Source organism: Pteronotus mesoamericanus, unplaced genomic scaffold, assembly GCF_021234165.1.
Source record: "Pteronotus mesoamericanus isolate MK-2021 breed Mesoamerican mustached bat unplaced genomic scaffold, CSHL_Meso_final scaffold_651, whole genome shotgun sequence".
Taxonomy (NCBI): Eukaryota; Metazoa; Chordata; class Mammalia; order Chiroptera; family Mormoopidae; genus Pteronotus; species Pteronotus mesoamericanus.
Genome location: NW_026555325.1, coordinates 27421556 through 27447092, shown reverse-complemented (window position 1 = coordinate 27447092; position 25537 = coordinate 27421556). Strand labels below are relative to the sequence as shown.

The 25537-nt window shown below is 33.7% G+C and overlaps 1 protein-coding gene across 1 annotated transcript in view; it reads right to left on the bottom strand.

The window, feature by feature from the left end:
- CSRNP3 (cysteine and serine rich nuclear protein 3) overlaps window positions 1-25537 on the bottom strand; it is a 188243-nt gene that overhangs the window by 137498 nt on the left and 25208 nt on the right. Inside the window, exon 3 of the mRNA XM_054562418.1 lies at window positions 6813-6901. Within this exon, the coding sequence (XP_054418393.1) occupies window positions 6813-6825 (13 nt within the window). The 5' untranslated portion in view covers window positions 6826-6901. The remainder of the gene's footprint in view (window positions 1-6812; window positions 6902-25537) is intronic.

Genomic DNA, 25537 nt, shown 5'->3' with positions numbered 1-25537 from the left:
ACTAATGTCAAAAGGCTTGACATCAGTGATAGGGAATGAAATCAAACACAGGCTTTGCCTTTAATAGCAGGAAGGATTCCTGATCCTTTAAGATTGGAAAAAAGAAAGTAAGAATGTTGACAGATGTAGACTTTGATACTGGAGAGGATTGCAAGGATACACAAGCAGTTTCCACACAATGACCTCAATTTTCTTGTTAAAATAGCAGGTGCACCGAGGGCAAAGGGGAGAGGCTATATGGTTAAGTGGAGTGATAAATTTTTGAAATACTGGCTGACCACAGTCAGAGGGAAAGGATTAGTGAATGCTATTGAAGAGCTAACTCAGATTAGAAAACCATCAATCTGCAGAGTGATGTAATTGGCTCCTGCAGGACTCAGTGTGCCTGGGTGTAAGAAAAGAGAAAATTCACCATAGTTTGGTTTCAAGATTGCATATATAACGTAAGAAAGAATGGGCTGTAAGAATGTAAAGACTCATGCCCAAGCTAAATTCCAAGAAATACCTGGAGAACATGAAAAGATCCAAGTTTTACTGAATTTGAAGAGAACAGGAGAGGAAAAAGATTTAATTTCATTTGTAACCTACCATCATTCCTGACTTAATCTTATGTTTTTATTTTATTTTAATCTCTTTCCCTAATTTTCTCACTGATTTTATATTCCCTCCTATTTTGTTAGACACACTTTAGATACAAGGTTAGGTATAAGCAAATACAAGGAAACTAAAAACATACAGATGGTCAAACAAGAGAGTTTCAGTTTAATAAGGGAGGCTGGAACTTTCAGTGTCTCAGCTGAGCTTTAATTGAGAGCAAGATGCTATAGGTAGTTAGGAGGTGGCTGATATGGACTGGACATTTATCGAGGTTGTAGAAATTAGTGTTAAACAGTGCTTCTTATCTTGAGATAATTTTGTCCTAAAGGGACACTGGGCAATACCTGGAACCATTTTTGATTCACACAACTGGACATTGGAGTAGTGGTGGTGTGTAGTGCCAGGGATGCTGCTAAATGTCCTACAATGCACAGGAATATCAACAGTGCTCAGGTTGAGAAATCTGGATTAGATAAACTATAAGAAAGATGGCAAAATGAAAATGGCTGGAAATCATCTGGAGAGCCACTGAAAAAAATGCAGAGAAGGAACTACCCAGAACATCAGCATTCCAGGTAATGTGAGATTCAATGATGTGCATTTGTGGGTGATGGTTTGTGAAAGAATGGAAGAGTTATTGTTTGGAAGAGTCCAAGGGGAATTAGATTAGTGGTACAAATTTTCATATGATTCCTGGGTTTAGCTTTTTGTCAAGCAAATACAGGGAGAATGAAAGCAAGGGAAAGCATATGCTTTTGAAAAGTCATGCTTCTGTTACTTATAAACAAGAGTTTCTACTTCTTTCCTTCAAAGTTTCCAGATAAATGAATTAATCTTAGCTTAGACTATTTCTGACATAGTGACAAGACTTAAGAAATCTTCATTTTCTCCATAACCTTTGCCCGCACCCCTAAATCTCTTATTTTTATTTTCCTTTGGTTTTCCCTAAATAGACATCCATTGCCTTCTTATGGATGACCTTATAGAGCTCACCATTTCTTCTCCCTACAACATGCAAAAAATACTCTCTGCCTTGGTTTAATTAGAGATAGACTCTCTAAACAATGGTGACTTTTACTCTGTACTTCTTTTAATAATCTATTACTGGACATTTTTTTCCTTTAGATAATATACTGTTTATATATCTGCCTTTTGGAAGATTGAAGGAGTTGCAATATTTAATAGGTTTTCAGACCTCTTAATCCAAATTGTGTTTATTTGGATGACTAGATATTTCTTTCACATTGGCTTATTAACAATGAAAAATAATTGATTTAGCAAATTCTTCTGTTAACAAATTGGATAAATCTTTCAATTCTACCCAGGAAACTCAAGACTAAATGAGCTTTAAATTAATATCAATGTATGTGGAGGGAGACTTTCAGTCAGGATGGATGTGTAGCTAAACACAGCTCATCTCTTCACACAACCACAGCAAAAATTACAACTAAACTAGAAAACATTTATCACCCAGAACTGTCAGAAAATCAGGCTGTGTGGAAGTTCAACAACCAAGGAATCAAAGAAGCCACATTCATTCAGACTAGTAGGAGAGGTGGAGACACAGAGGCGTGGAATGGGTGGGTCCATATCCACATGTGGTAGATAAAACGTGGGATGATATCTTGGAATCGAGCGATCCCAACCTCACACCTGACCACTCAGCCTAGGGTTCCAGTGTCAGGAAGATAAATTCCCATAACTTCTGGCTGCAAAACTAGTGTGTGGATTGAGGTGGAGGAAGAAAATGCAGGATTCTCAGGCTTCTCCTCTTAAATATTCCTCAGTGGACTTAGGACTTATACAGACTCATTCCCTCTGGGCTCCAGCATGGAAGTGGCAGCTTGAAAGGCACCAGTGTCATACAGGGAGAAATTAAAGTATCTGGCATCAGGGTGAATGCCAGGGGACAGCTTTCTCCTGGACAAAACTCCAGAGGCCAAGCAGTTGCTATTGTCCTTTTTCGAGCCCTCTCTGACATAGAGCCACAAAGCACAGCACCATAACTGAGACTCCATCAGACTGGTTCAAACAGGTTGCCATACCTAAGCGATTACCTAAGTTTCCATCCCATCCAACTCATGGGTACTCTTTCCTACATTAGGCCACACTACTAAAACAGGGAGTCAAAGCAGCTCTATCTGATACATAGAAACAAACACAGGGAGGCTGCCAAAATGAGAAGACAAAGAAATATGACCCAAATGAAAGAAAAGAACAAAACTCCAGAAAAATAACTAAATAAAATGGAGATAAGCAATCAATCAGATGCAGAGATCTAAACATTAGTTATTAATATGCTCAAGGAACTCAATAGGTACTTCAGCAACTTCGGCAGAAATAAAGGTTACACTAAGTGAAATAAAGAAAAATTTACAAGAAACCAACAATGAAGTGGATGAAGCTAAGAGTCTAATCAATGATTTGCAACATGAGGAAGAAAAAAACATTCAATTGAAAAAGCAAGATTAAAAACAGAATTAATAAAACCCAACAAGGATGAGGTAAGGAGCCTCTGGGACTACTTCAGACATACCAACATTTGAATCATAGGGGTGCTGGAAGGAGAAAAGAAAGAGCAAGAAATTGAAAACTTATTTGAAAAAATAATGAAAGAAAAGTAGAAAATAGACATACAAGTCCAGGAAGCACAGTGAGTCCCAAACAAGGATACAGAGGACTGTGCAAAGACATGTCATAATTAAAATGCCAAAGGTTAAAAATGAAGAGAATCTTAAAAGTAGCGAGAAAAAGGCAAGAATTTACCTACAAAGGAGTTCCCATTAGACTGCCAGCTGATTTCTCAAAAGAATATTTGTAGGTCAGAATGGACTGGCAAGAAGTATTCAAAAGTGATGAAAAGCAAGGACCTACAACCTAGATTACTCTATCCAGAAAAGCCATCATTCAGAGCGGAAGGGCAAGTAAAGTGCTTCTCAGACAAGGTAAAGCTAAAGGAGTTCATCATCACCAAGCCATTATTATATGAAATGTTAAAGGGACTTATTTAAGAAAAAGAAGATCAAGACTATGAGCATTAAAATGGCAATATATTCATAACTATCAACCATTGAATCTAAAAAACAAACTAAGAAAACAACCAGAACAGGAACAGAATCATAGAGTTGGAGATAATCTGGATGGTTACCAGTAGGGAGGGGGTGGGAGAGAATTGGGGGGAAAGTGTAGGGATTAAGAAGTATAAATAGGTATGTACAGAATAGACAGGGGGATGTTAAGAAAAGTATAGGAAATGGAGAAGCCAAAGAACTTACATGCACAACCCATGGATATGCCAGACGGAAGGGGGTTCTTGGTAGAAGGGGACAAAGGGGGAAACTTGGAACAACTGTAATAGCTAAATCAATAAAATATATTTAAACAACAACAAAAAATAAAAGTGTAAAGTAATCCTGAGACCAAGAAAATTTATGTGGTGGGTTTAGCTATAGTTTAGATGGGTTGCAAAATATTAGCAAGTTTGTCTGGGTCATAAACACCTCTAGATTCCTATGCTCAGCAGCTAATATTTCATAGAAAAATTCCAACCAGATTATCATCAAAAGAAACCTGCTAACTCACTTGTTGATGATCACAAAGAGACTGATTTATTCTAACTTCTAAATCTCCATATACCTTCTAGTAAATCAAGTATGCAAGGAAAGGCATTTATCCTTTAAAAAAATAATGTACCATGCAAATAAGGTAGTATTTAAATAATTCTCTCCTGTCTTCAATCTCAATACTCAGTGTTATCTTAAAATGATGACTGATGATAAAACAAAAAAAAATAGAGAGATTTCTAGCACCATGTACCATCCATATGTGTTGTCAGTGATCCTTAACTACTTTAGGCATATAATATTCGATTTAAAAAAAATGAGTTGATTACTCCTCCCCATACATAGGTGAATAGCTATAGTCTTTACCCCTTGAGTAAATGAATGGACTAATCCACATTCAATTGTATGTTTCTTTACTGCAAACATTTTGACAATATTTCATGTACATGTGGTACATATATTACCATTTAAAAAGTGTCTTTATGGTGAAATTGAGAAAGACACACATTAATTATTATTTTAAGTATATTAACAACATTCACCTTAACAAATGATGTAGAAAACTTAATAGGTATTGTATTTCATCGCACTTGCTTTTAGTTGGGGTTCTGTGGGCTAAAGTAGTATCTATTTCTTTAGTGTAAATTATGCAGTACTAAATCATTACGCTTCTTAAAAAGCTCCACCCCTCCTTACATTCCATATTCCCTTTTCTATTTTCTTTTTCTTCATACCACTATCACCATCTAACATAATGCATTATTAACTTTGGGGTTTTTATGCCTATGTGTTTCTGCCTCTTAGAATGTAGTTTTCTCTAAGGCAAGTATGTTGGTATGTTTTATTCAATGCTGTAGCTCCCATGTACATGGTAAGCACTTGATATATACTTGTTGAATGATTGTGGTTATATAAACTAATATAACCACTTGTCTGATGGCACAGTTTAAGCAAAGGGCGTCTTCACTGACTTTTCAAAAAAGAACTTTAATATTGTTAAGTACTTGTCTTAAGATAGCACTTTTTTAAAAGCTTTTCACAAGAATCACAGTACTGGGTAACTGCATTTCAAGTAGAGTCTGGATTTCTACTCCACTGCAAAACTTTTCACTCATCCAGCCACTGTGTGAATATGGATTCCTTGGGTGTTTACAGCATTCAATCCCTTTCAAATTTACATGTCTTTCTAAGTCATTGGAGAAATAATTTAACTCTCTGGTGAGCTTAATAAAGAAGTTGAATGTACTAGAATAAAAAAAAACCTAAGCGATGCTCACTTTTGTTCTTTCCGTAGGTGTTTGCATAAGTATTTTACAATATTACAATACATTAATATGTAATATTAATATTACAATATTAAATTTGCAGTTGTGGCAAAAAAGAAACTTTTCTTAGAATCTCATATTACTTACTTGTGTTGTACTTGAAGAGCTACTTTAATAAAAGTTTAGTTGTAAAGTTCAGTTGTGGGTTGTAATGGAGCAACACTCTATTGATATAAACTCTGAGTATTCTAGGCTAATGAAAGCCATAATATAAAAAATGAATAATCCACAAATCATTCTCATTGGGCTTTAGAATTCATTGCATGCCCTTTTAGATCTAGCTTGTCCTTTTAGTCAGGTGTGTCTGTGTTAATAATAAAATTAATATCTTAGTAACATATGGTTAGACATTTCTTGAGAACAGGAACTGTCTCTTACTCATTTTGAAGCAACCAAAGCAGTCAGCCCATTGACTTGGAATGGTAAGCTCCAGACAAACTTGAAGGAATACATCCTTGGATCAGTGATAAAAAGATTCAGACACTGACAAGAAGCCTGACCAATGCGATCAAAATAAAAGGTTATCGTATTTTTTTATTTAAAATTATGAATATTTTGATATTGGCTCTGACAATATAAACAAGTCAGAAATCATCCACTTTTCCGTCTTATCCCATTAGAGTGGACCATTTTAACCTAAATTTTAATTCAAACTTCAAGTGGATATTTTCTATTAATGTATTATTGTAATAAGCTGTTTAACAAGAGTAGACTTATTTTGTTTTTCTTTTTCAGGTTTATGACTCTAAACAACTTAAAAAAGATCTTTACATATTCTTTTGTTCATTTATATTGTCATCTTATTGCAAGCACATTTTTAACACAGGCATAATTTCTTTGAACTGAGGGAAAGTTAGGAAACCTGATTCAAAGAATTTTAGAATGATTGAAAAAATTATCTATTTTTTCTAAATTATATATGTATCTGTGTGTATGTTGTAGCCAAAGAAACAAAATAAAGAAGTCTGCTAAATAGGTGCACATTCCTTAACAGATAATAATACAATTTTATAGGGATGTCTAATATTACTTCTTGTTATGTAAAAAGTGTTACCTTTTAAAAAAGTAAAGCAAATTATAATTTGGTTTTCTATTAAAACAACATTTTCTTTTAATCATCCCCAACTGAACTAAATAACACATTTATAGTATACTGAAATTGTTTTTAGTCTTGAGGAAATTTTGTTAAATATGTATTTTAAATAAGAACATTTTTCTTATATAATTACACATTAGCAATAAACACTTGGAATAGTTACAAAGTTATAATTCAGATCTGTAAAAACATTAACATAATACTGTAAATAATAATGTGTGAACTGCTAACCTTGAGATCTCATGAACTCCAGTATCTTCCTGAAGATTCTATGCCCCTGGAAACATTTTTTCAGTCTGTTGATATCTCCTTATTTTTTCCTTAAAAAAATAAATGTGTTGAATAGGTTACATAAGGTTATATTTTCAAAGAGTAAATCTGACTACAAAATATAAATATTAAAAAGAAAAATCAATCAAAATCTTGGAATATAAATAAGGCATTGAATATAGAACTGGATAATTGCACTATATATAACTTAGTACAGAAAGAATATCCATTCTCGAAGAACGTTGTAAGTTTCTAATCATTCATAATCACTTTTATTCATTTATTTTCCTGTCATTTAATCAAATATTTCTATGAACAAAAAATTAAAGTTCTTCCATATTATTAATCAGCATTACACTAGATTTTAGTAACTTTTTAATCTCTAGCAGATTCACATCTTCAAGACACACAAAAATCAAGGAAAATTAACCAAAATGTTATAGTTAAATGATCACAATCATAATGAACATTTATTGCATTTTTTTGGTTTACTTAAATAATTTAATTCCAAAATTAACTCAAATGTTCACACATTCAGGTTTAAGATAACGTAGACTTTAAGAAAATAATTTTAACCAAATTCTTTAACATAAACATGAATTAAGAAAAAATTTTGTTTTTAAAATTACAGTGTCATAACTCAAAATGATTAGTGCAATAATTTAAAGATGTAAGAAAATCCTGTTAGTAATCACACATTTTTATTTTTCCAGACTAAAATGTATATAATCACTTTTTCTAAAGAATTAGTGAACTTTCCATTCTAATATGTTAGGTTATGTACATATACAATGTAAAAATTTTCCTAAAAAATGACGTAGAGAATCTTGGAAAATGCACTCCATTTACTGTGTTTTTATAATTGCCAGAAGTGAACTGTCACTGATGATAACACTAGCTGGTATAGAAATACTATGCATCGGTACTTGAATGAAGGATAAATAGCCTGAGCAAACAACTTTTGCTGATGTCATGTAAGCCTAATTGTCAAAAATCTTTAAGAAAAAAAATTGTCTTAGGAAGACTGTGTTTCCAGGAGCCTCTTTCTGTTTTTAAACTTTATGTGTATTTATTTGGATATGCATAGATACATGGATTTAGAACAAACTAGAATATCTGGTACAATGGTAGCACAGTGTTATCAAATTGTGGTTGGAAGTGTAGAGCTAACAAAGGTTACTGAGTCCAGTTCCATTCTTTTAAATATCTAGAACTCTTCTGAGAACATTACCCTCAAATGATGTCAAATATGTTAAAGACCACAGAAACAATAACTTGCATCTCTTGTTGCACTCATTTTGAAGAATAATTCAACATGTAATTTTCTGTCTTTTCTGTTAATAATACATATTGAAGATTACAAGTCAAGCAATTAAAAATCAAAAAGTAATCATGCTAACAAATCTCCTCTACCTGCTCTTCATGTGTCTGTTAAATACAAACTTAAAAATATTATTTACAACTAAAACAAAATTCAAAAAATAAATTACATGCTTCATTAGATATGTTTATAAATGTCATTTATAATGTCAAGTCAAATTTTTGTTAATGAAAATTAATTCCATATTACTTAAATGTCATTTTTACCTATTGAGGTATCACTTAAGATTTTATCACCCCAAAATAAATTTTTGCTGCTGTAAAAAAGTGGGGAAATTGCTATCTATTTTAGTCTACCTATTTTACAGGTCAGAAAACTACTATATATTTGTGACATCTAGCTAAATCTAAAGGAAGAAATTAAGATTTTTGACAATCTATTGTTAAAATTACAAACATAACTGTATTTTAAAACCAAATAAATAAAAGACTTTATTTAGGCATGTAAAGTAGTCTACTGAAGGAAACAAAAGCATTGAGGAGTTCAGGGATCTCAATTTATATACTTTTAATTAACCTATTATTTATTTATTTATTTATTTATTTAATCTATGTATTTTGTTACATAAATTAACCCATTTATTATAAGCTAGCAATGTTTCAGATTGTGGAGCTTCTACTGGTCTTTCAATTCCTTCAGTCTTCTGATGGCAGACTTTACTGTGACATCAAAAATGGTATTGTAGGTCCAGGCACTACCTGGGACTGTTCTCATGCAGCAGCCACAGAGCAGATCCCCACTGTGGGATCTGCATCTTCATCTTGATTTTGCCTCTTCATCTTGGTTTTGCTAAAGAAGGAGCAAGTGTACATGGCGTGGTGGCTGATCTTAATTTTCTTCACCATTTCCTGAGGAAGGCACTATAATGGGTGCTGTATTTACTGACGATTCTGACCTTCTTGGTGTGTTTAGCCATTTCGCTGCAAAGTAGATTGGAACCTAAGAGCTAGTTAACCTACAATTTAGACAGAAACCAAGGGACCCTTGGTGTTGGGACAAAAAAGGCGCGGGGTGGGGGGCTCAAACTCTGACCTGTTCCAAGGTCAAGGACATAAAATATATACGATGGACAGAACTGACCCTACCTGAGGCCAGTCAAGTCCCTGGTAGGGAGTCCATCACAAAGGAAGAATTCTGAAAGAACAAGTCATAGTCAATGCAAAGTTCCAAGTATCAGGGATATGAGGACTGATGCTAGTTCTGGGCACAATGTACAGTAGTTGATGTTCAAAACCATTCCAATCCAGCACTTTGGTCTGTGGATGTGACTTGGGGACATTGGCCATGAGAAACTGTGTGAGGAAGGGTGTGTGCACACATGTGAGAGAGAGAATTTAAAGAGTAGTGGTGCTAAGATCTCTTGGTCAATTGCACTTGTTTTGAGACCCAGGCAACTATGTAGAGGAATATTTCCTAGATAATGTACCTCAGGAAGATCTAGGGGCTGCTACTCTTTCTTTATAAGCCTTCTGGGCACATCAGTAGAGGGCTACCCAGCATTGGTGGAAACTGCCATTTTCCTGGAAACCCATGTTTTTAAGGCAATCACAGCCTGAGTTGATATTCCCAACATAGCCTATTATACCACTATTTGAGTGGGATCCTGGTCCCATGGATGGTCTAGCAGTGATAGGTAACATCTGGAACAGATTTGTGGATAAATATAATCATCCCAGTTACTACGAACAATATTCAAGGAGGGTGAAATTTGTAAAATACTAAGAACATGTACACTAATGTAAATGTAATGCTATTTGTCCTCACAATTCTCTCTTTCTTTTGTGCTTATCAAAAGAATCCCAGTGTCTGTTTGAGTCCTGTGAAAAATAAAAGAGACATAAGCCTGCATTGTTATTTATAAATGTGCACTTAACAGTTATGGTTCATATCTGGCATTTTCTAATATCTGGGGTTCAATGGAGAAATTCCCTGAGAACCAGTTTTTCACTTTTAGAAAGCTCAGCAATATTGCAGGGCTAGAGAGAATGGTGACCATCAAACACTTCTCTTTGTTCTAGGCCTCTTGGCTTCCTGGTTGCTCATGGACATTACTGTGTATCATCCTATAAATCCCAGCAGCCATTCAGAATGGCAATGATGAAGTCACTCTTCCATGTTTATCAACATTTTCCCTAAAGGGCACCTTTAGAAGGTCAGAACGATACAAAGCTCTTATTGGTATGTTTTATCAATAGTAATGCTATACCTCACTGAGTGTATTAAAGGTCCCAACTCAACGGTAGCCATGAGTGAGCTATCAAATCAGCTAGTGTTATTTTTAATGGATGATTCAATGATTAGCTCTAAGGAAATATAACTGGTTTAAAACATTCTTATCCTATTCCTGTCTTTTAAAAAAAATCTTTCTGACAAATGTTGGGTTTTGAGAATAAACTTATTCCAGAATTACAGAGTTTGAGACACTCCCCCTCACACCTCTTCCAAGATGATCACTTCTGCTTGGCTGGAAGCATGACTCATACCAGTCTATGAACATAAGTGAAAAAATCTGAAGTTTTTGTTCAGGGTTTCTAAGGTGATAAGACTTTTAAGTTCAGCACAATAGTTTAATTGCATTTGTTACTGCATCTCAAACTAGAGTATTGCATAAATAAAATGCCTATGACCGGCAAAAGCATCATTCATTCTGAGGGACAGTTTCATGACTAAAGGAAAAGGCCTAGAGACAATAAATCAAGCAGGAAAGATGAATCTACCATGTAACATTTGACTTTTTTTTTTTTAAAGACAATAAAATCCCACTGGCAATCACATCAATTCTATTTAGAATTAATTCGTAAGTAATAATACCATTCTGATTTTGAACCATCACATACATGTGGAAGTGCAGTTCTCAAAATATATGCAGTTACTAATTCACTCATTTAACAAGCAAAAATGAATTTTTATTTTTCTCTAACCTGTGTTGAACTATATAATGAAACAGTATCACATGGCCAAAAAAGTTTCTAAAATAATGACAGCGCTTAGTCATTCTATTTCAGTAAAGTGGGTGGGTTATTGAAACGAATTCATTCAGTCTTTTTTAGGCTACCTATAAATCAGGTAGTCACGGTTGAGTCTCCTACTCAAATCAGCTGTATTTGAAAGTGCAAAAAATTCTCCAAAATTTTTCAGATATATCCCTGTAGAGGTGCAGGAAAAGACTTAACTGGGAATTTGTAAGAATTATTAGAGAATCTAGGTGAAAGTTTAGGTAACAATAAAAAAACTCAAAGATGTAGATACTTCCCCCCCCAAATTGTACATTAGCAAGACTAAACCAAGATGTGCAAACTTGACTAGGCAGAGTATCATTAAAGGAATTGTAAGGGTGGTTCATGTTCCACCATCTCAAGGGCAAACAGGGTCAGCAGGACGCAGGGAAGCCTTAAAGGCCCTTTACAATGCAAGTCTTCAAATTGTTTAGATCACACATTTGGCCAGCAGAAAAGCTTCTTGACCTCTACACATTTTCACATACGCTGCTCATGTTCACACTTCCCCACTGACCCAGTGCAGGGCCCACCGTTCATCATGGTAGTCTCTCCCTTGCATATGCACTCATCCAAAAGGCCTTTCTCTCTCGTCTTCAAATCAGTGTGACAAAAATAAAATCACCTAGTTAGGTCAGCTGTCTTCCTTCTATGAACTTGTCCCTAGTATCTGAAGAGATGATTATAACTAGAGAAAATATAGTATATTATATTACTGACAGAACTAGTGACATATGATAAAGACCTTCCAGTGGGTCCCCTGACCATCTTACCACATTTCCCTTATTAATTCATGCTTCAGCTCTCTGGTACCACTAAAAGAGGCAAAGGTGCCTCTTTTCAAGTCTTCAACATTTCTTCCCATTTACTCTCTTAGTTTATGATACTGCTTCTAAGAAAACTGGAAGAACCATGATTCAGTTTCCTCTTCTCACTACTGTTTCCTGTATATCCTTGATATTTGTACCCATATGGTCAGCTTTTAATCCTGTTAAAATGGAGAAACTGTTCTTTCTTTAACCTAAGGTCAACCTCTTTCCTTAAGCCTTGGATTCAATTTCCTTTCACCAATTTTATGGTTTTGTTACTTCAACTATCCACTTTCTCTCCTGCATTGTCATTTTTTTCTTCATATTACTGGACAATTTCCATCTGTTTGCAAATATGTGACAGTGTCTCCCAACTGAAAAAATTTTCCCTTACATCAGTTCCTTATCTCACTATCACCTTATTTTTCCACTCTTTTTTTTAAATGAATTTTTTAATTTGAGTTTAGAAAGAAGGGAAGAGAGGAGAAAGAGAGTGAGAGAAACATCGATGAGTTGCCTTCCTCACACACCCTGCCTGGGAACTGAACCTGCAGCCCAGTCCTGTTCCCTGGCTGGGAATCAGACTGGTGACCTTTCATTTTACAGGACTATGCCCAACCCACTGAGCCACACTGATCAAGGCTCCACTCTATTGTATAGCAACTTCTGAAAGAGGGCATTCTCCATTCTTCAGATAAAATTCTATATTGAACTCCCCCAAATTAGGCTTCATTTTCACAACTCCACTGAAACTGTATTATCAAGGTCAACAGTGAAATTGTATATTGCCAAATTCAATGATAAATTCAATGATAATCCTTCTCTTCCTTATGACTCAAGAGAGTTTGACTCAATCACTTTCATTTTCTTGAAAAAGAAATTTTTTTTTAACTTGGTTTCTAGGATACTGTACATGAGGCAAGCTTGTCTTCTACTTCATTTGCTGCCTTTTCTCAATCTTCTTGCCTCATTTCTTCCCTTATTACTAACCTCTGAATACTTTAGTGGACTTCTCTGACTCTTTCTTAGGAAAGAACATCTTATGTCTTTAAATAGCACCATTTATTTATAAGCCCCAAATTTAGATCTCTCGTCTTAACTACTTCTCTGAGCTTTAGAGTCTTACTGGCACTACATACTTTACAGCTCCACTTGAATGACTAATAAGCTTTATAAACTTAACACATCAAAATAAAATAATAATAAAAGGGTGGAAGGAAAGGAGTAAGGGAGGGAAGGAAGGAGGAAATAACATATTCCAGACTTCCTCTTCCACCTCAGTCTTTTCCATTTTAGTAAATGGCATCACTATTTACCCAGTGACTCATATTAAAAACCTAGCTCCTGGAGAGATGGCTTATTCTAGGATTGCAGCAGGATAGATACAAGATGAACCTTTAGCATCTTGCCATAATGGAAAATAATAGAAAGAGAAAAAAGGCAGGCATTGGCATGTCAAAAGGACACAAGAACTGACTGAAAACTCTTAATGGTCAAAGTTGAAATAACTTAAGCAATAAAAATTAATGATTATATTAAATAATAACCCAAATAATCAAAATAAACATCCATGAATCTATACTGATATAAATAAGTGACCAAATAAATAAATAGGAGATAAGCAACAAAGCTTCCTTACAAAAGACTTCCAAATAATACATATATGTAGATACTCTCCGCACCTCAAGGAGTGGAGCTTGAAACCCAACCCCCACCTTAAGTGTGAGCCATATTTAATAAGTTGCTTCCAAAGAATAAATTGTGGAAAAATGAAAATAATAATGTTACAGTGGAGAAACTTCGCAGATATCATCTTAATTAAATGACTAACATTATTACCAGTGATACACCATGCTCATACTTGTATCATCTACTCCCTGATAGGATTTGATACAAAAGAACCCCTCACTTCTGTGGTATTCCTCCTTCAGATCCATAACTCAAGTCTAATCATGAGAAAATACCAGAAAAAAAATTCGAGGAACATTCTAACTACGTTTTTCAAAAAAAATTATGATCATGAAAAGATTGAGAAATTGCCACAGATCGAGGGAATAAAGGAGACATGACTAAATATGATGTGAAATTTAAGTAGATCTTAAGATAGAAAAAGGATGTCTGGGGATATACTATGAAATCTGAAGTCTGTAGCTCAGTTAATTTTAAGTACTATATACCAATGTTAAATTTTTTGTTTGGGCAAGTGTACCATGGTTACGTAAGATGTTAATTTTGGGGAAAGGGCTTATGGGAATTTACTCTGTGCTGTTTTTGCAACTTTTCTGTTAATCTAAAATCCTTGCAAAATAGAAGTTTAGTTTTAAAAGCCTATGAATTATATATGTTTATCTCTTTCTCTTAAACTCCACATTCAAAATGTTAAGTACCTTCTGCCACCTCTACCTTAGGATGTATCCTGAATCTGACCACTTCTCATCGAGTCCCCACATCTCTCACTTCTACTACCTGACCATAACCTCTAATTTAGTCACTTTTCCTACTTTTAGTGTCAAGCTCCTTGCTGACATCTCACATTTGCTCTTCTTTCTAGAGACTTCTTTCCACTCTAGATATCGCATGGCACACTCCCTCACATCATCAAGTCTTTATCAAAACAGCGTCTCTCTCTTTTGATTAAAAGTGCCACAGAACTGCCCAGGAAAAAAACAAAACAAACAAACAAAAAACCCAGCATCTCCTTGGAGGAGCCTCCTGTGACTATCTTATTTAAAATAGAGATTCCCAGCCCTGGGTGTGTATCTCAGCTGGTTAGAGCATTGCCCCAATATGCCAAGGTTGCAGGTTTGATCCCCCTTCAGGGCATATAAAAAAAAAACAATGAAATGCAAAACTAAATTGAATACATCGATGTTTTTCCCTCTCTCCCTTCCTCTATCTCTTAAAAAATCAATTAAAAACAATAATAATAAAATAAAATAGGCATCCCCACTTCTATATCTTAACATTGCTTTATTTTTCTTCACAGTACATTTATGACCATTTATGACATCTTATTATTTACATATTTGTTTCTTCTTTATTATTATTTTTTTAATCTTCACCCAAGGATATATTTATTGATTTTTTGATAGAGCGAGAGCAGAGAGAGAGAAACATTGATGTTAAAGAGAAACATCAATTGACTGCTTCCCAGATGTTCCCCAACTGGGGATCAAACCCACAACCTCATTATGTCCCTTGACCAGCGATCAAACCTGCAATGTGATGGCACTCCAACCAACCGAGCCACTGAGCCACCCAGCCATTATTATTCTCCTTGACTACTGACATAAGCAGCATGGGGGCAGAGATTTTATCTTGTTGAGTATTTATATATATACTCAGATATAAATAGGTATTTACATATAAATACCTATTGCTGGGATTTATGGGAAAAAGTCAAATTGTACCCAAAGCTGGTAGAAGTTTGAATTGTGCTGCTTTTTTGAAAAAGAAATATATGAATATAAATTCTCCCACCCTAAGAAATCTATCCCATAAAAAGTAAAGCACCAGTATGTAAGGACATTTTTCATAAGTATTTGTATTACAGCCTTGTTCATAGTATCAGAAAATAACCTGAAACAAATGAACACTCACAGGGGAAAGATTGATTAAAGCATGATGCATCCATACCTTGGAATATTGTGCAGCCAATATTGAGCTATAACAAATAATGTGGGTAATATTAATCAGGTATTGTTCATTTAAAAACTTTAGGATGAAAAATATATATAATCCATTTTTGATCAAAAAATTGTGCATGAATATGTATGTGTTTATCTATGATTATATGATATTGAAAAAATATAAAGGAATATAAACTAGGTCAATAAGAGTTCCCTATTAGAGCAAGAGATATGGATGAAGAACAAAGGGGAAAACAGAGGGAAAAGCCAAGAGAAACAAAAAATGAAAAGGAAAAAGAAAGGAAGAGAGAAAAAGAACAGTACACAAATTCTGTGTTAGGATATTTATGAATTCATATAAAAATTCATGTGTTTCTACATGAAACAGAATTATTCAGGGAAATCAAGTTTGAAGCACAGAATGGTTTTTGGACACTGGGCCCAGAATTTTTTTTCAGGCAAAAACCAACTTTTAAATATAAAATTGATTGCAGGGCTCCTTAATCTCACTTACAAAATACAGAATTGCTGCTAGAATTGATCAGATTCCCAGGAAATGCACAAATTCTTACAGATGGTCCTAGGAACACAGCTAAATTGCAGACTAGGTTAGTCAGTGTACTTTTATGCTCAGCTGCAGGAAATAGAAATCAAACCTAAAAAAAGAGAAAGCAATATCCACTGAGAAGAATAAAAGATCTTTTCAGCATTTGTTCCCTCAACTTTAAAAAAAATATTTTATTTATTTATTTTTAGAAAAAGAGGGAGGAAGGGAGAAAGACAGGAAGAGAAACATCAATGTGCAAGAGAAACATCGATTGGTTGCTTCTCACATGTCCCCAACCCACAACCCAGGCATGCATCCTGATAGGGAAACGAACCAGTGACCTTTTGGTTTGCAGGTTGACGCCCAACCCACTGAGTACACTAGTCAGGGCTGTTTCCTCAACTTTAATGAAGCAACCTATAGTATCTAGCTTAATTGTTATAATGGGGGTCTTTTTCTTCTTGAAAACCAGTTACTGTCATGGAGGGTAGACATGCCCAAATGAAGTCTTGAATGGTTCCTGGGGTTGTCCTGAAAACTTTCATCTTAAAAAGAAAAAGAGGAACAAATCAGCCTTTCTGTAACGTGAGACTGTGTCTTTATCGCCTCTGCTACAGTAAGAGGTAAGACTCACAAATATCCCCTTGTAGAGTGCCCAGCATATAGCATTTAGTAAGTGTTTCCATACTTTCTCCATATTTCAGAAACAGTGCAAGTTGTGGAAAATGGAAATGTGGTCCATATAATCATGTAATTAATCTGTCCCCAAATTGGTCTGTGTTATACCATGGAGAACATGGTGCCAATGTCAAGTATAAAGTGCGGATAAAGGAAAGAAGGACCCATTCTGAATATTATATGATAGAATTTCATTATGGAAGTCTGTCTGGATATAGACTTCATAATAGATGACTTTATAATCAAGTGATTTTATCATGAGGTGAATACTGAATGAATCCTGATTGTAGGTGTTCAAAAATATGAGTAGAGAAATACAGATTCAATGCAGTTCAAGAGAGAAATATTAGTATGAAAATGTAATAACTGGCCTCTAGACTACCAAAAACACAGTTTGACATCTTTCTCATGTTTTTTATCATTCTTCCTCTGTGACTTTGGGCAAAATACTTAACATCAGTTTCTTTATCTGTTAAATGGGCATGTGAACTCTGGTTTTCTATTTTATAGGAAAGTAAGGCATTTAAAAATGTGACTCATAGCAGATCTTAAATGTACTAGTTCACTTTTAAAATACAGAATATGATAGGAAATTTAAAAATTTTAAAGGCAATGACTGTATTTTCATTATCACTTATGAAGAATTTTTTGTGCAATGCTGTTTAAATTTTTTTAATTTGATCTTTATGTTTATTAACTATGGGATTAAAATGAATTATTCATGTGTACTATGGGCCCCTCGATGTTTTTTCTTCCATTTTTTTTTCCTGGTAACATACTCTACAGCTTATTTTTTATTACAAGAATGGGTAAAATGAATGAAATCTAGCCAAGCAAAGGACCGCATCCCTTGGCCACACTGATTGGTTCAGTGAAGGCATGTGACCTATGCTAGGGTTATGAGTTAGGGTTCAGTTCAGAAAAGAGTGTCAATGCTGGGTGGTTCAATTAATAAATTTCATAGAGTGAACTAGTTATGAGGGTTTCATAAGAGTCAAGATGCCAAACAACAAGAAAACAAGGGACTTCAGAGATTAGCAACATGGGAAGATGCCGACACCCCTCTGGCTTGAGGCACAAGAAGGAGTGATGTCACCAGAGCTCAAGACCTGGGGCTCCCTAGTGGGAACCAGATTTCGGAGGAGGCAGCTCCATGGAGCTTGGGGCCACAAAAGCAGGGTCCTTACAGCAAGGGTTGGCACCATGGTGAAGATGCAGTGGCCACTGGAAACACCACTGGAGGCATGGGTGAGTGGGTTGGAATATTCTGGTTTATCTTTTTACTCTGCCCTCCATTGCCTTAGCAGTGCCTCCTACTGGCTGAATTTATACGGAATTCAACAAGCTAGGCAGTCAGGAAATGCAGTTTTCAGAGAAAGGGCACAAACTGGGTCTGAACACAAGTGGGTACACAGCTGACACATTAAGATAGTCCTCACAAAGGCAGGAGATATTTCACCATGTAAACTGTTGGAGCCAGGGATGGAAGAGTCTGCTCCTAACTTCAAAAACATAGTGCTAGAAGGATGTGTATTTCTCCACAGAGGCAGCTATTATGAACAGATCATTAGGAAAAGCCGTAACTCCACACATAGTAGGAGTAAATTAGGGCCTCCCGTAGTGAAAGCAGAGCCAAGTCTTGGGTGGGTCGGGGAGAGTGTTGAAGTTGTCATTTGAACCCCAGATCCATTTTTGCCTCCTAAGACCTCACCCCTGTCTTTCTCGGTTATATGTACTAAGATCTCTTTTTTCATTTGTTTAAGCTAGGTTGTACAGTGCTTTTTTCACTTGCAATAAAATATCTTGACTAATGTAACCCTGATCATTAACTGAATATTTTAAAGAGATGCTGGAACAAATGCCAAGTATTACCAGTAAAAGAAATGAAAGAATGGGTATAGTCATGTACTATCAATAAAAGAAATTAAGTGAAGGTGGTTATGCTGACAGGTCTTGGTTGAGCATAATACTGAATGAATTCTCTCTTTTTTCTTTTTAATTAAATGTATTGGGGTGACATTGTTCAATAAGATCATATAGGTGTCAAGTGTACATTTCATAAAAATGTATCATAGAAATGTACACATTCTCTTTTATCTTAAATAAGACATTTAAATAACAAAATATTTAAAAAAAGAAAATTTCTCCCAGTCTTTAAAGATAGAGGAGCCAGTTGATTTCCTTGATTCATGCCTGGTAATCATACTACAAAAAGAATGCAGATCAATGCCAGATGGAGGCTATCAAATAACAATTGGCCACAAAGAAACAAAATATGTATTTAAAGTTAAACTGCAGCTACAATATGTGGAATGGTAAACAGAGCAATTTTATCCTCTTTTACTCTACCTCAACAATCTAGGAGAGATTTTGGTTTTTTCTTAAATTTTCATTTTTAATAAAGTAGATAATTATCCTCTAACTATTTGGAAAAAAGCTAAAGGAGGCCAACACTGTATTATTTATTTGTACTGAACATTAATGTTTCTAGCTCTCCTTTCACAGCAAGCGCTAGTTATAAAATGTTTCTTTTTCTCTACATATTCACCAACATTTATCTCATCTTTTTGATCACAGCCATTTTGACAGGTGTGAGCTGATGTCTCATTGTGGTTTTGATTTGCATTTCTCTGGTGATTGGGTAGTAATGTTGAGCATCTTCTCATGTAGTTGTTAACTACTTGTATATTTTCTTTGAAAAAATTATTTAAGCCCTTCGCCCATTTTTTTATTGATTATTTGTTACAGAGTTACATGTGGTCCTTATATATTTTGGATATTAACCCCTTATCAGATACATGGTTTGCAAATATTTTCCCCATTCTGTAGGCTGCCTTTTCACTTTGTGAATGATCTTGTTTACCGTGCAGAAGCTTTTTAGTTTGATACAGTCCTACTTGAGTTTTTTGTTGTTATTGTTGCTTGCATTTTTAGTGTCATATCCAAAAACTTGTCACCAATATGAATATCAAGGAGATTTTCCTCTACTTTTTCTGGTAAAAGCTTTACAGTTTCAGGAATTACATTTAAGTTGTTAATCCATTTCAAGTTAATTTTTGTGAATGTTGTAAGACAGGGGCCCGGTTTCATTCTCTTGCCGGTGAATATCCAGCTTTCCTATACAATTTATTTAAAAGACTATCCTCTTTCTCCATTGAGTACTTTTGTCTCCCTTCTAAAATATTAATTGACCATTCGTGCATGGGTATATTTTGGGGGTGCCTATTCTGTGCCATTGACTTATGTATCTTTTTTAATGCCAGAATCATACTGTTTTAATTGCTATTCCTTTGTAAGAGTTCAAAATCGGGATTAGTGATGACTCAAGATTTATTCTTTCTTAATGAAGTATATTTTTAAATAAATTTTAAAATATTGTTGAACATTTTTAAGGGTTTCTTGATGCACACACATTGCTAACTAAATTTAATTGTCGTGTGAGATTAAATAAATTGCTTTGTGTTGAATGAGTCAAAGGCAATAATAATTTTATATAAGGAAACTATTTTTTTTCAGTTTATCATATAACAGGTCAAAGAGAAATGGGATTATTTTGATATGCACTAATGAGGAATTTAATGTAACTTCACATTTATTATCGATTAAAAACTCTTAATTGAAGAACACCCACCTAAGATAAAGGATATCCTATGGCCAAACTAAAGGAAGTATTACCATTAGAAGAAATAGAAAACTATGCCTTTCCTAGTACCAAAAATAATCTGCTAGAACACATATTAAAAAATCTCACTCATAATAGACACAAAAATATTTTTAAAACTTAAGGACTCAGCAAGGAAAATGCACTGGAAAAAGAAAAGCACAGAACTCAACTATGGGTGCAATATCAGTTAAATATGGAAAGATATCTGGCATACCTGGAATGGAAAGATAATGTGGTAAAGATATGAACCTGCTTTGTGGCCCAAATTAATCTATAAATTAAATGTTATTTCAATAGTACAGCAATGGTTTGTTTAGAAACTTGACGGTATTCTTTTAAAATTCAAATAGTCATGTGAGTATAACTTACACTCAGGTAGTGCATTGTGTTTATAGTAGTGGGTTAAGAAAATTGGAACTTCCTTTGTAAGATAATAAAACTTATTACAGAGTCACACTATAACACTACTGTTAGTTTAAGAATCACCATCCAGATCATGAAATAGAATGGAAACCAGATACTGAATTTATGGTACATAAGAATTAAGATTACGAATAGAATTTCAAATCAGTAGAAAGCACATTTTTCAAAATATGACTTTAACAAAATTAGAAAATAATCTTATTTCACATAGTATGCCAACATAATTTTGAAATGGTCTAAGGATTTAAATATATAATAAAAATCTATGAAAGTTCTAGGTCATTTGTGTGCAATAACTTGTTGGTCAAGAGGTCTGCTAAAGCATTGTCTAATGGCTAAAGCTTAATATACATTTTACCACATAAAGATGCTTCTATGGCAAACACAGAAAGGTTTAAAAGACAAAAAAAGCAGACAATAAATGATTGTATACATATTAATGAAATAATCCTTAATATATTAAAAAGCAGTGAAAGAGAAAATCATCTTAATAAAAAAGAAGCAAAACAGACCATTTATACATGAAAGGGCAAATAAATATGTAAAATTATCAATATTTTTAATACTTATTAATCTGAATGTGATAATGATGTGTTATTTTAATTGTTACATTATTTGTTGAAACTAAACCTGTTTTTATATATCTCTTGACTATTTGTATTAGTTTTAAAAAGCTTTAAGTGACCTTTTGGTATTCTTTATCCATTTTTTGACTAAATGTTTGTTGAACTTTTTTCCTTAAAAAAAAACTATTAACCCTTTTTTAGATGTGTTGCAAATAATTTCCTATTATATTATTTGTCCTTTAACATTATATATATATATATAATTGTATAATCTTAAATGTTTAACATAGTCATATTGTTGATATTTTACTTTATAGCTTCTGGGTTTGAATATTTTACTTCAGGGTAAGAAAAACAGTATTTTGTATTTTCTCCTAAAACTCCTTAGATTTTACATATTGATTTTTAACTCACCTGAGTATTTTTTGTATAATATGTGAAATAAGGCTCTATATTTGTTTTATTTCAAGTAATAGTGTGGGTCCATGCACCTTATTTGTTGAATATGCCTTATCTTCCCCCATTGATTTGAAATATCAATTTAATCACATATTACATGGTTAGAGATATATATACATTTGTTTCTAGAATGCTTATTTTATTTCATTGATCTACTTGATTATTTCTGTGTTGGTGTCATGTTTTAATTGCTGAGACTTTATGATGGAATTCAATTTTTTAATATTTTATAATGGACTTTGACATTTAAAAAATAAATAAAATCAATCTCCATTGAAAGAAAGAACTCTTACCTTTTGCGACAACATAGATGGAACTGGAGAATATTATGCTAACTGAAATAAGCCAGTTGGTAAAAGACAAATACCATATGATCTCTCCTATAAGTGGATTTTAGTCAACAAAATAAACTAATGAACAAAGTAAACCACAGGCATGGAAACATGGAGCAGACTCAAAGTAACCAGATGGGATGGGGAAGGAGGACAATAGCGGAAAGAAGGGGAAGGAACTAGACAAAGAACATGCATGAATGACCCATGGACATGGACAGCAGAGTGGGAATTTTCTGTGGGAGCAGGGGTGGGGGTGGGATGGGTGAAGGAGGGCAAAGGGGGAAAAATTGAGACAACTGTAATAGAATAAACATGATTTTTAAAAAATTTAATAGTTAGTTATTCAAGGTAATATTCAAGGTAATTCAAGGTAAAATGCCAATAGAATATCAGTTTTTATTCATCAAATTGGATACTACACATGCCCACACACACACTAGTTTGGCAAGATGTTGGAGAAATAGCGCTCAATTACTAATAGTGGGCATATAAATTGGTTAAGCTTTCGAGAGGGCGATAAAGAGGGTATGGGGGATAAATTGTAATAGAAAAAAACAATAAAAGGATACCCTTTGAACTATGATTTCCATATTTAGGGATTTATTCTAAGATTTATTTACAAACTGGTCATGACAGCAGAAATCGTATTAGTGAAAAATTCTAGAAAGCTATTTTAATGAACACAGTAGGTCTTCTTAAGCTAAAACATATGAAATCTATTCTCTTCGCTCATGTCATTTTTAAGATGACAAAACCATTTGATTAATTCATTTCATTTCTTGAAAAAAGTCATGAACATGCCAATCAAAATAACCTTATTTAGTACCGAATGTTGCCAGAATCAAAGGAAAAAATTTGTTTCAAACATGTAGCAAAATGCCTGGCAAATGACAAAACTATTGCATATAATAAAGCTTACTATTATGATTATTACCATTAAGCAATGTGGGGGAATACAATACACAGCCCTTGTCATTAAGAAGCTTAAAGTAACTGTAAATATAAATTTCAACCATTTCCATATTCTAGGGGCAAAGCTAGTGAATGCTAACAATGTAAAAGCTATTCGGTTGAAAATTACAATGTTTGTTTTTGCTGTGTTTATCATTTTTGGATTCTATTTATTCTTTAAATTTTCACCAAAACATTTGCTTATTTCATATTGGGGGGAATTTAAAAACTATAGGTGCTTCTTTATTAATGCTCATTAATTATTTATTAAAGTTTACTTCTTAGGGATTTTTTTGCTGTATCTCCAACTTTATTGATTTTTTTTAAATCTAAGCCTAATGTGTGTATATATATGCCTTATGTAGCCACGATCTTAGTGTAACATTTAATTTTAGTACTAATTTGTGACCACCATAATTATTGGCTTAATGATCAATTATTTAGGTAGTGTAATATTCTTAAAATGTGTTTATCTAATATCTAATATATATTATATATTATAATACCATCATTTTGGCTTGGAGAGAGTAGTACAAATTTCAGATAAAAATGTATACATATACTGGCGTAGGATTGAGGGTGGGAGGTGGGGGAGAGTGGGGGGAGAAAATGGAGACAGCTGTATTTGAACAACATTAAATAAAAAGTAATGCTAAAAAATGAAAAAAATTACACATATATATTATATACTACTGTCTCCAAGCCAACATGAGTGTGTCATAGAAACAGAAACCAGCACAAAGTCAGATATGACACAGCAAGACAGTGGATGACATCTTTTGGAAAATCATGAAATAGAACAGTCTATGTTAGTAAAATTAACTATGTTTAAAATTAATAGTCTGTATTTCCTCCAAATCCAATTCCTCAAAGATGGAATTAAATAGCCCCAGCTCTGTCAATGTTAAGATTTAGAGTATATTATAGAAGTTACAGGTATTAAAGATGAACTATTTTAAGTATTCTTTATTAATATGATTTAAAACTAAAATATGTACATTTTCACATTACAGTATTTTCACTAACATTAGCATCCAACCATAGCATAAACGTAGATAGCATCACATTCATTTCAGGTCTCACAATGTCATAATTAATGGGACCCATGACTGTATTTCACTGAGAAGTACCTAGTGCTTTTAGCACTCTGGAGAGCAACCTTCACCAATTTTCACAGTGCTTTGGAAGTTGTTTTCATAGAGTTGCGGGTATATTTTGGAGGGGAGGGTAGTCATGCTTATTCAGACCACTGCCCGTATCCATTTAGGATTTTAAAATGATTTAATAGTTCATTATATATAACAAGTTTCATAATATTTCATGAAAATTCCTATAATTGTAAGTTACATAAATCAATCTTTAGTATTGCTTCATTATTATATTTGTGAGATAGGATAAAACCAAATGTAACAAATTGAGTGTCTATTTCAAATTTAACTCACTAAAAATCTTTTCTACATGAAAATTAAATATAAATAAAACAAAGTAACTTTCTAGTATTTACGTGTTGGATTTTGGTAGAAAATCAAATATTTATCTTTTGTTATATTTATTACAAATGCTCTCTCTTCATTACATTAAAAAACTACATTTCTACCTTAACGCAAATTTCAGTGAACTAAGTAAATTTGAGATATTTAATTATTCTAGTTCATACCAGATCATTACTATAGCTGAACATACAAAATATATGGTATAGTAAATAATTCCATGACCCTAAAACATTTCCAGTTTATTCTCAAGTTTCTCAAGCAAAAGAGAAGTAATATTTCCAGAGTACAAACATGTACTTTTTATAATGAAATGGTTAAATATTGCAGCCAATTAGGAAATAGCACCAAATGACACCTTTTCTCTACTTTTCTTTACCTTTCCTTTTTATTTATTTATTTTTAAGCAGGACCAGGTTTAATTTTTTTTCTGCATTCACATGCTCACTAATATACTTCCCTTGAACTGTCAGGAAGCATCAGATTGCCTGATCTGCATGTTAAATTTTAAAATCTTTTCAGAAACACAATGACCTTTGTTTCAGGCATTATGATTTCATCATTACCATCATAAACAAGTATAAAGTCAACCAATCTTGGGTATTCAACCAAAGCCAAAAGATAAGGTACTTTGAAAATGTTTAGTAGAATATTAATCATCTAAATTCCTTTGGACCCCCTTTTAAAAATCATGATATTTTGCAATTGGGCAATCATTTATTTATTGTCATGACCACTCCTAGGTGACCCCAAAATAA